The sequence below is a fragment of the Poecilia reticulata genome, chromosome 13, assembly GCF_904066995.2.
Source record: "Poecilia reticulata chromosome 13, P_reticulata-male-v2, whole genome shotgun sequence".
In the NCBI taxonomy this organism is placed as follows: Eukaryota; Metazoa; Chordata; class Actinopteri; order Cyprinodontiformes; family Poeciliidae; genus Poecilia; species Poecilia reticulata.
Window position 1 is genome coordinate 9,888,772 of NC_088842.1, and position 12,162 is coordinate 9,900,933.

Consider the following 12,162-nt stretch of genomic DNA (forward strand, 5'->3'; position numbering starts at 1 on the left):
AAGTCGGCTGCTTGTTTTTGGTAGACGCTTTATACAGAGAGAAACTGGGACATTTTCAGTCACATACTTTGGACCCGCAACCTCTTTTAACCTCAGCTGGACATCCCCTCATCCCACCTCATCCCCTCATCCTCAACCCTGCTTCCTGTTCTCATACTTCCTCCACTCCTTGTTGCTTCACCTTCCTTCTGGGAGATAATTAGTGAGCTGAAGACTCAGTCATCTCCTCCAAAGCTGTCTGCAGAGTTTGTTCTACGCAGGTACAGGTACGACAACAAAAACACTGGCAGATGACATTGTGCTCTGTGTGCTACTTAAGTTGTTCAGTTTAACACAATACCTAGTTCATGGGAGACGGAGGTGGGTTGCTGGTTTCTAAATGAGATTGTCATGACACTTTCATAAACATGACATAACACCTGTCATGAACATGAATAAGCCTTCATGAATATTTATGACTGTTGTCATAAAGCGTCATTCGGTAAATTATGGCACTTTTAATACAAAGTTGACATTATTCAAAATGTCTTTGTTATGACAACTTGACATTAACCAAGATACCATTACTGATTATACTTTACCTTTAATAACAAAGTTACCTAATTTTTAAAGTGCAATCAGTAATACTTTTGTGACAAATTTATATCAGTAGTGATTTCTTGGTTAATATCAAGTTGTTGTAACAAAGACATTTTGAATAATGTCAACTTTGTATTAAAAGTGTCATAATTTACCGAATGACACTTTATGACAACTGTCATAAATATTCATGAAGGCTTATTCATGTTCATGACAGGTGTTATGTCATGTTTATGAAAGTGTCATGTCAGTCTTATTCACCCCCCTTCAAATAAAGTATTACCAAAAAAATAAATAACGACATGCTAAAATGACAGTGCCTGGCATAACAACTACAGCAGATTCAAGGTGTTTTGGGATGTTTCCGCTCCTCCCCCATTTAACATAGCAACCAAAACTAGTGGCATATTCCAGACAGCGGACTTGTGTAAATGTAATCTTATGTTAGTGTAAAATTGTCTGTATGGTCAAACTGTGGAGGCTAGAAAATAAATGTTCTTTATCCCTAACCTCACCATAGTTGCTTCTGGTTGGATCCTGCTGCCAAGAAACGGTAGTTGTAGGTGGTGAGACCCAGGTATGAAGAGTAAATGATGGTTTAATGACGAATTGTACAAAAAAAAAATCCAGGCAGCACAAGTGAGCAGAGACAAGGAGCTCAGACACTGGTAGCAACTGGTAGCAACTGGTAACACAGCGACACGACTGGGATCTGACAGGGAACTAGAGACACAAGTGGGTTTAAATACACAGGGAAGGTAATCAAGGAAAAGGATGGACGGCTGGGGAAAATCAAGGGGTAAAAGGGACAACACAGAGACTTGATTAACTGAAAAGACACACAAAATCCAAATCCTCACAGACTTATCCAGACATCCGCATTGCACAACTCGGAGGCTTGGTGAGCTCCTGCAGGCTGGGCAGCTCCTATTTGCACAACTGTTACAAATAGGAACAAAACTGCAGAGAGGAAGCACATATCTGTATAACAGAGGTCAAATGGTTTAAAAATAGAGATTGCAGGAAAGCAACTGTGTTTCTTGTTGGTTTTTTTTGTTTGTTTTTTTTATAGATGCTACAGTTTTCACATTTTTCAAATTCAGTTTAAAGAAAGCCAAACCCCATATTAAAAACTTACAAAAGTCTTCTGATTAGCTGCTATGCATACCTAGAAATAAAAACATTTTTTACGACTTGTTGTCTCAGGAAAGAGAATGGAGAAATGAGAGTGTCATCTTATGATGACACAGAAACAAAACTGCTTAAAACACAGAGACAGTCACGAAACGGCATAAAGCGTACGGAGCATGACATCTGGAGAGAATACTGAGAAGAGATACCAAGAATTTGCACTGATACGCATCATCAAAACGATCAGGTCGGTTAAGAAGCTTATATTAAATTTGCAACAACAAATTAGTGAGGAAGTGATTCTGCTGTGAGATAGGGCCTTCAAAGCCCCATCTCACAGCAGACGTAAGCCGTGTTTAGTAGTTTTTCAAGATTTTTCTTACACTTTTAGACTGAATTAAAGTCAAATGATATATTTATATTATTTTAAATAAGAAACACTGTCTTTTGTTGTGTATTTTCTATTGATTGATTCACATTTTAAGTGACCCCACGTTTACTTGTTCTTACTTTTAGCCACACACATGGATGGAAATGTAACCCTTCAGCTGTTCCCCAGCAACCACAGCCACACCAACAGCACCTGCTCCCGCAACAACGTTTTTAAGACGCTGGTTCTGCCCGTTTTGTACTCCTGTCTTTTCCTGGTGGGACTCTCTCTCAATTCTGTTGCAGTCTGGGTGTTTTTTCGCATCCCGTCTCGCTCGCACTTCATTATTTACCTGAAGAACATCGTTGTGGCGGATGTTGTCATGACGCTGACGTTCCCCTTCAAGGTTTGTTACATTTATATGTAGCTTGTGTAAAAAATAATTATAATAATAATCAGTGGCTTCTATGCCCTCCATATGTATTGGTGCTCCTGGTAAAGATAAAAGATAAAAAAATAAAACTTTGAGGTTTATCTTTGGTTGCAAAAAGAAAAAGGTAATTCAGGTGCAACTCAACAAATTAAAATGTCAACAGAAAAAGCTTATTTTATAATAATGAAAATACACAATTCAGTTTCTGATAGACACATTTCACAAGAGTATAAATCAGAAACAGTCAATGCAAAAGAAACTGGTTGTTCATGCAGTGCTCAGTGCAGATATATAATTGGAAAGTTGAGTGGAAGAAAAACTTTCAGTGAAGAGGTGCACAAGCAGAAATGTTAGAGTTGTGAAGCAAGGCACATTCAATAGTTTCACTCACAAAGTGTGGGCTACATCTAGATTAAAATAAAAGAAAAAAGGTTTTAAATATGCAATGAACATCATTGGTGGCAGTACATGTGGTGGACATTATTTGGTTTATGTCTTTAGGTTTTCAGCATCTATCTCCTATTAAATTTCTGTTGTCAAAGTTATCCCAGAGGATGAAAAATCGCTTAACAAATAGGAGCTTCTGAAAATCTATAAGTAATAAATCTGGGCAAAATATCTGGAGGGAATTAAAAACCTTTTCCTCAATTTAATAATTGGAATGTTGTAAATCTCAAACAAACTCAAACTGTGTGAATGTAAAAAAAAAAGAAGGAAAAACGAGTCAACCCTAAAGGAATGAACACATTATTTTTGCAGGTGCTGTCCGACTCCAACATGGCGCCGTCACACGTCAGGATTTTCGTGTGTCGAGTCTCCTCCGTGTTGTTTTACCTCACAATGTACATCAGCATCCTGTTCTTCGGGCTCATCAGCATCGATCGCTGCAGGAAGACCCTGATGCCATTCAGAGGCACCAACTCTGCCCGTCTGGCCCGCAGGAAATTCCTCTCGGGGGCCGTCTGGAGCTTTTTGCTGCTCCTCTGCCTGCCAAATGTGATCCTTACACGAAAAGCCCCAACTTCTCCATACTTTAAGTGCAGTGACCTGAAGACAGAGGCTGGTCTGTTTTGGCACGAAGTGGTAAATCACGTCTGTCAAGTGATTTTCTGGGGGAACTTGGTTGCCGTGATAATATGTTACACTCTAATATCCAAAGAGTTGTACAAATCCTACTCTCGCACCAAGTCCCACTGCCCTGAAGGGACGATATCTTTAGCAGCGAGGACAGAAACAACTCGGAAGTCTCCCCAAGCCAAGAGAAAAATGAATGCAAATGTATTCCTCGTGCTAGCGGTGTTCTTTGTGTGCTTTGTGCCGTTTCACTTTGCACGAATCCCCTACACAATGAGCCAGACTAGAGGGGTTCTCTTTGATTGCAAGCTCCGGGTTTTCTTCTTCCAGCTAAAGGAAAGCACACTTTTCCTCTCTTCCCTAAATGCCGTGCTGGACCCTCTGATCTACTTCTTCCTCTGTCGGTCCTTCAGGACCACTTTGTTCAAGACCCTGCGGCTGCCTGCCGGTACCTGCAGCTGGCTAACAGAAAGAGGGTCAGAGTCAGTCAGAGACTCGTCCGCAGCCACATAAATCTGCTGGATATAAGATAGAGTCTTGTGTCCGGGCACTGGATGTGTAAACTTTCTGTGACAGACTGCAGGGCACTTCAAAAATGTCCTGTTGTTGAGAATAGTACATATGGTAAAACGAGAAATAGCATTAAATGTGATACAATATGTAACCAAAAGCAACTGAAAGTGATGAGAATTTAGACTTTTAATTTTCATGTTTTTTTGGGGTTTTTTATGACAAAAGTTGCAACAGTTGCATGTCTGTTTCTGTTCCCTCTTCCTATATATAACAAGCAAGAAGTTTCTTTTCTATGTTGTTATGACAAATGACTATCTAAAAACAAAAAGTACGGTGACATTTTGTGTCTCACATATTTCATGTTTGTGTTTGCAGTTTCTGTTTTTTTTCCCTTCAGATTAAGTTCTAATGACTGTATACATGTTTTTGTTGAGTTGTGAGTCTTCTGTAGATTTTGCAACATACTTCATTAAATACTGAAGAAACTGAGAAGTACCTGTGGTCTGACTCCAGATACGTTTGTTTTTGTTCAGCCAAATCGTGACTCGACCAATCACAAAGCAGAAATTCAGTACATTCAGCTGTCTGAGTGTGACAAAGATGGCTGACTGAAGCTCTGACTGAGTGTCAAAATTGGAAGGATGGAGGAGGCGGGCAAATGAAATAACTTTGAATGAAATTCAGCATTGTCTAAACGTCAATGATTTCAAATGGGAACAAAGCATCTTGGGACATCCCTTGAGAGAAGACAAAAACTAATGCAATTGAGCATCTTAAGTTGATTGTGCCTGTACAACAACTAAAGTTTTGATTTTCAAAGCGGGAAAAGTAGAACGGCAATTACATAATATCCATTCCTTGTTGTCAGGTTCAAGTTTCAGGATGCATTCAAATGCTCTGGTTGGACACTGCAACAAATGTTTTCTTACCTAATAGCAATTGCAAATCAGACATGCTGGGGGAAAGCAGGAATAAGATGTAAAGCAGAAGTCATTCCCCGTTCTTGATCGATCAGAAACGTGTTCCAGGTCATTTCGGAGCCCTGTCCTGACCCTGTCCACAGCTGACGTAAGTCCAGACAAACTCTTCTAATTTCGCGATGTTGCTTTCGGTCAAGGAGGTACTTTTTGGGAAGACTCATTAACAACATTAGCAAGTCAATCAGGGATGAAAATCAAATGTCACTGCTTTGTTTGTTTCTATGTGTTTCTGAGAATTTTTTGTTGCTCCGATGTTTCCTGACAGATCCCCGAGGATGTACGGTAACGCGTCAAACATCTCGGACTGCAGCCCCTCCAGCCTCGAGGCCACGAAGGTCGTCGTTGCCTGTCTTTTCTTCATCATGTTCCCCTTTGCGTTACTGCTCAACGGGCTCGCGGTCTGGGTGTCTTTCCACCTCCGCTCAGTTTCCACCTTTGTAGTTTATCTCAAAAACCTTGTGCTGGCTGACCTGCTCATGACAGCGACCATCCCCCCCTTGGCCGCAAACCTGCTTCCTGGGGCACAAATTCAGATTAAGGTCTTTATGTGCCGTTACGCAGGTGTCGTTTTTTACACCAGTTTGTACACCAGCATAACCTTGATGGGTCTTATCAGCCTGGACCGCTTCTTCAAAATTGTTCGGCCCTGGGGAAGCACGATGGGGCAAAACGTAGTGTTCAGCAAAATAACGTCCACCTCCGTCTGGGTTGTGCTGTTCGGAGGTACGGCTATCCCAACCATGATTCTGACTGATGAAACTCCTCGCAATGACTCAGAAGACAGCTGCTTGTCCCTGAAGGGGCCAGTTGGGTTGACTTTTCACAGGTACGTGGTGAGCTTCATGGAGATCCTTTTCTGGATTTGCAGCGTGCTGACTGTGTCTTGCTACGTCTGCATCACAATGAGAGTCCTGCAGTCCTTCAGAAACTCCGGGAGCAACAACGGCAAAGGAAAGAAGAAGACCAAACTACGGGTCTTCCTGGTTCTCCTTGTGTTTTGTGTGTGCTTTGTTCCCCTGCATTTACTACGCATCCCTCTTAATCTGCATCAAGTTGATGTCTGCAATCAAGAATGGTTGCTCATATTGCACGAATTAGCCATCTGGGTTGCTTCCACAAACGTCTTCCTCGACCCGTTTCTGTATGTCCTCCTGTGCAAAAGCTATAAAAACAAACTGACTGACATGGTAAAAGGAGCAGGCATATGCATTTTGAACAAGTGAAACAAAGAAGGTGATTGTCAAAAAGAGACACTTCCTCAGGTTTAAAAATGTCTTATTAAGAGAAAAACAGGGAAAAGGTCAGTTTTAACTTTTATGTTGCACAGCCCTCTAGTGACCAGATGTAGATCGACATCTTTTTGAGATTAAAGGCTGGTTACACAGATTACTGTGTTTTTCAAACATTTTTTTAAAGTATCATCTCAGTGAAAACTAAAGATTGCTCCAAATTGAGAGACATTTGAAATCAGGGGTTGTTTTTTGTTGTTGTTGTTCTTGCTTTTTTAGTGTGTTGTGTATTTTGCAAAACATAAAAAAAGAAGAACAAATATCAAACAAAAACCACGACTTTTGCATCCCCAAATATTCACCCCAAATATGCAGAAGTCGTGCAATTTTACAATTGCACGACTGCAATTTTCTGCAAGATTCCCATTCCTGGGAATCTTGTAAGAAAATGGTTCCTTTTTATACAGAAATGGTTGAGCTTACTCAACAAATTAATTTTTGTCCATTAATAAACTTTCTGTTTGCCTTTGTAAATTCTTGATGCCAATATTTTTTTTCTGAGTTCAGCTGAAATGAAACTAAGTACCATCAGTGATTCTTGTAGATGAGTTTTAGAGTAATCGTAATGGAGACGAGACATGCTTGGGATTTTTGTCTTACAAGCTGACCATATATCAAATCTCTAGTAAATCTCGGTGGGGGGTAAATTAAATCCTTTCCCCCAGTCTTGTATTCTCTGTATATTTGGATATTTCTCTTTAATGAAATTATTTTTTTGACGTTAATTTGTGAAAATGAGAGGTAAACATGTATTAAATAGCTTTTTGGTGATTTGTTTGGGTTTTTTTTTTTTACTACCCCAATAGGTAAGAACTCTAGGGTGAAAACAGAACACTATGTTAATATATCCATGTTTTCCAGAGTGCAGTATGTAAAGGCTGTAGTAAATGAATCATGACAGATGACTGAATGATCTGTCCACTAAGATGAGATTTAATCAGTTATTTTGATGTAATCCTGTTTTGAAATTATTGAGACTTAACATGAGTTAAAGGATAGAGTTTTTTATTTCACAAATTTAAAAGCAGGTGTGCAGTATAAGATTTATTAAGACAAAGTTCTGTGTGCTAAAAGTGACATAAAACCATTTGGCATATGAAGGGCTATTTCTGAAATTGTAAGGTCATCACATGTTCTTTTTCAGCCATAAAATGCACCTTGTCAGAAAAAAATAGTTATACTTTTATCCTTCTTGAACCTCAAAGCTGCATTTTATTAAGACCGAAGGATGGAATATGAAAAAAAAGAGAAAAGTCAAAGTTGATAGTTGCAAAACTCCTTCACTTGACATTAACTTCTATTAGTGGGTCAGAGATTCATTGAAAGAAAGAAAAGAGACAAATAAGTTCTCAAAATTTCTAGCAACTCACTAGAAACTGCCTCCTGGGTCAGGGCATTCTTTTATTCTTTACGAAACAATCCAAAATGTGCAAACATATATATGTATAAAATCAAATCGTACTCAGAGAAATAATTTTCTCAGCTTTCTTTAGATATTTCCGGTATTTGAATTTTCATAAACCAAGGTTAAAGAAAGTGCAAGGTCTTAATAAAAGGTCATGTGTTTTAATTTTCTAATGGAAAAACAAAAACCTATGTTCAAGATTAGTATTTCATTTCTGGTAATCGGCAACAGATAAATATAATATGTTTAAAAGTTCAATTAAAATATCAAGTATATCAGCCCTCAGCTTGAGGCTTGGGTCTCATGTGTCAGCTCCACAGTGCCTGTTTGTTTTTGGAAAACACCATCACGTTTTCCCTATTTTTGCATATGCCCTGAAAAATTGCCAGTCTTAAAACAGCTTTCAGTTCAATGTGTTTGCTAGGAAAATCAGAGGTGGTTCTTGAGCGCCTATAATAGCATATCTCTGTCAGACTGACCCAACATGTACTTCTGCGCTTGATGAGCGACTGAATTCAACTGTCGTAAGTTTTTATCATAACAGGGTTTTTTTTCTTATTGTTGGTTATGATAGATATATTTTTATTAGGATGGTCAAAGATAACTCATGACATAATAATTAGTGATTAAACTTATCATGAATTAATAATATTTAAAAAAAAAAAATTTTAAAGCTAAACATTTGGTGCTCTGAGAAAAACTAAATATTTCCTAAGAGTTAAAGGATTTTTTTTTTTTTTTACAAGTGATATCTTGTACATAATTTAAAGTAAACCCCAGTACAAAATGTGTGAAGTAGTTGAAAATATGATATGGTACATGTTTTGTGATATTATAATTAACAGATAAGAGATTTTTCTGCAGATATGTGCAAGTTAAACTTGTTTTCTTTGTCACCTGTAAGGTCTCTCAATGAAAAGCCATTCTGTTTTGCTGCCAGAAAGCACCTAAAGCATATATGTTTCTATGAAAATGTAATAAGCAGGTGTAATTTTACAGAAAAAACTGTGCGGAATAAAATAATTTTAGCGATTCTGAGAGATAATGTCTGTATTTATTGAGATAACACATTACAAGAAAATATGAGATAGCTACAGGGACATCAATAGTTCATTATTTCCAGTCATAAACCTGATCAAATTTAAAGTTTTTGCATTCCATGTATTTTTATTTTTTTTTACTGAGGTAATAATATATTTAGGCGAAACATTTGTCGTTTAAATGTAAATTTATCATGGCTTGGGGCTTTTTATGTAATTTAATGTAAATGTATCTCTGTCATTGTTGTTCCACTTTAGGCTGCAGAATAACTCAGATTAAAAGACTGCTTGCCCACTCAAACGACCAAAAATATTTTCATCAAATTTAGTTTAACCTTTACCTTTTATACACTTTGGTGCTTGGTGTCTCTAAACTCCGTAAAAGACAAAAAAGACAAATTTTGTTTGCAAAATGTCATCAAGTATCAAAATAAACATACAAGCACAATGAAATAGCCGGCTGTTTGCTTGAAAATAAAAAACACTCCTTTATATTATCTTCCAGTTCAAAATTTGCATGGAATAAATAACAGATCATGGCTGATTACCTGGATCCACAAATTAATGAAAACCAAGGTGAGAAGCTTCATCCATCACGCGGCTGTTCAAAAGCTCAAATCAGTTCTCAAGTTAGCTGCTAACATTGAAATAACATTAACCACTTTCATCTTTGTGTTTATTTTCCTCAGATGACGCGAATCCGTCCCTCTATTCAGCTCTCAATCAGTCAGTCTGTGAGAGGTTTTCCTACAACCCTTACATAGTCCCAACTCTCTTCTTTCTCATGTTCCCCATTGCCTTGTTGTTGAATGTGGTGGCAGCGTGGGTGTCCGTGCATCTGAAGTCGACCTCCACCTTCGTGGTGTATCTTAAAAACCTCGTGGCTGCCGACATAGTCATGACCCTGATGATCCCAATGAAAGCCGCAGCAGACTTGCCTACCACATGGGAGCAACTGGCTGGACCGACATGCCGTTTTTTTGCTGTCATTTTCTACAACGCGCAGTACACGTGTATTGCTTTGCTGGGGCTCATCAGCCTGGACCGTTTCTTTAAGATCATGATGCCGCACAGCAGGATGTTTGGGCAGAGTCTCACCATGAGCAAAGTGATATCCGCCACAGTCTGGCTGGTTTTGTTCGGAGGTACGGGTTTGCCAAATATCCTCCTGACGAACAAATCCGTGGCCAACGCCTCATTAATCACCACGTGCATGGTTCTGAAAGGCCCGGCGGGAGTGCATTTTCACGAGCAAACATCTCTCCTCCTGAACATATTCTTTTGGTTTGTTAGCGTGGTCATTGTCGTTTGCTACATCTGCATCGCAAACAGAGTTATCCAGTCGTACAGAAACTCTGGTAGCAACAACAGCCAGGGGAAGCAGAAAATCAAACTGCGCGTTTTTCTCGTCATCATTGTGTTTTTCATCTGCTTTGGCCCGTACCACATCATCAGGATCCCGTACACTTCTCAGCAAGTCAGCTACTCTAACGCAGACTGCTCTCAGACCTATGAATATCTAAGGTTTGCCAAGGAACTCAGCCACTGGCTCGCCACAACAAACATCTGCATGGACCCCCTGCTCTACGTCTTCCTTTGTCGAGAGTTCAAGGAGAAACTAATGTCGATGATGGAAAACTGCTTTAAAGCACCAGGAAAGCAAAAGCTCAAAGACGCCTTGCCTTGCTGAAGCTGCAGTCAAATATGTAGATATGTCATTACGTGGTTCTTGAAGGGAAGAATTTAAGAGTATTTTGTGCAACTTCAGATCCCGTTTGTTAGTGTGTTGGGTTTTTTTTTTCCTTGCTTGCTTCCATTATATTCCTCTATTAAAATGACGGATGACCTTCAGATTATCCTGTCACTGTTTCAAAAACCAGTCAAAGATGGAAAATATTCCACTCCATCAATCCCATCCCAGCCTGCAGTGCCTCCCAGTGGCTACTCCGGGCTGACAGTCTTCCCCTCGGGGCTGGAGGTATTTTTTCCAAGTGTTGTGCTCAGATCAACCAGTTTGCTCAGATCGAAAGTTTGCTACGTCAGAACTTATTTGGCCAATGTGTTTCCATTTCCTGTTTTAGACATGAACTCTTTTTTGAAAAAGCCAAAAAAAATTATTTTTTTATCTGAAATGAACAGAATTTTTTTTCCCACAATTTTACCATTTCCATCAGTCTTCTCTAACACAGTACTGCAAACTGTGCATCATAAAAACCTTAATAGAAACATCACTATAGACCCTAAGAACACTTTAAATGTAAAATCTGGATTTTAATTGGCAAAATTAAAATCCAATTAATCTTAATTTGATTTTAAACACCTGTATAGGTGTTTCGGCAACTATACAGGATGCCTAAACGCTTGTGCTCACACAACTCTACTTCCACAAAGCTCCTCTTTGTAGTCTCCAGCCGAGCTTTCATCATGGAGGGCTGGTCTTCCATGGAGACCAGCCCTCCATCACACCTTCCCCACTTGACTCCACCAGACTAGCAGAGGCAATTAGGCAACACCTTGGAGTCCACTGAGTTCACCATATGAACCACTTCTCAGTCCAGTGGCCCTATAAGAACGAATCTAAACAACAAAATGGAGAAGTACTGCTGTGATGCTGAAGGAGGAGTGTTGGAAAGAGCAGCAGCTTCTTAAAGAGACAGAGGTCGATTTCAAGGCGTCAAATTATTTCAAAGACATATTTGACATCCACAGCATTTCTATAACAACTGAAAGTGACATAGTTACTTGATTGTGGTGTGAAATGGTACAATATGCCTGGAGAATACATAATAAAACCCCTTCAAGAAACAAGATGTCCTCTCCAAGGACTTTTTCTGTGGCAACACTGCAACTGTTTTTTTTTTTTGTTATTCTGTTATTAAGCATTGTCTGACTTTCTTCTGATAATAGTATGTTGTTATAAACTCAGTCTTCACGTGACCTCACGTTCTCACTTGATTATTTGCTTTTCTCAATAATATAGGATTACTAAGAAAACGAGTCAAAAAGTTTTACTTTGTGGGTCACTGCAAGCATTCAGCAGGCCGAGTTTGGTTAATCTTTGTTGGTGTAGACAAAACGTCCATAAAAGGTGCCACTGGTGTAACATTTTAGTGGCTCTTGAATAAATACCACAGTGGTTTCCGTGCGCACTACATATAGTTCCCCCAAGTTGCAACACTCACGCAGCCTGGCTTTGCTGGAATTAAAATAGCATGCTCAGTACCAGGCACGTAAAGCAACATAATTGCTTGCGCCGCAGAAACACAAGGCAGATTTACAATGGTGTGATTTAAAAATAAAAAATAAAAAAATGTGTTTCATATCAGCTATGATTTGAGCTCAGATGTC

General features: G+C 39.1%; 1 protein-coding gene and 2 pseudogenes across 2 annotated transcripts; all 3 read left to right on the forward strand.

Moving 5' to 3' along the window:
• The first annotated feature begins 1,770 nt into the window (after positions 1–1,770).
• Positions 1,771–4,592, forward strand: p2ry12 (purinergic receptor P2Y12). Of its 2 annotated transcripts, none has more exons than XM_081614924.1 (3): positions 1,771–1,998; positions 2,227–2,486; positions 3,273–4,592. In XM_081614924.1, the coding sequence occupies exons 1-3, from the start codon at positions 1,887–1,889 to the stop codon at positions 4,098–4,100; spliced, it is 1,200 nt and encodes a 399-aa protein (XP_081471050.1). In that variant the 5' UTR covers positions 1,771–1,886; the 3' UTR covers positions 4,101–4,592. The 2 variants fall into 2 exon arrangements, with proteins under 2 accessions (XP_081471050.1, XP_008424060.2); XM_008425838.3 differs by having other exon boundaries at positions 1,838–1,957.
• Positions 4,593–4,701: 109 nt separating this feature from the next.
• LOC103474730 (P2Y purinoceptor 13 pseudogene) lies at positions 4,702–6,829 on the forward strand (annotated as a pseudogene).
• A 2,142-nt stretch (positions 6,830–8,971) lies between these two features.
• On the forward strand, positions 8,972–10,854 carry LOC103474729 (P2Y purinoceptor 13 pseudogene; annotated as a pseudogene).
• Positions 10,855–12,162: the final 1,308 nt, after the last annotated feature.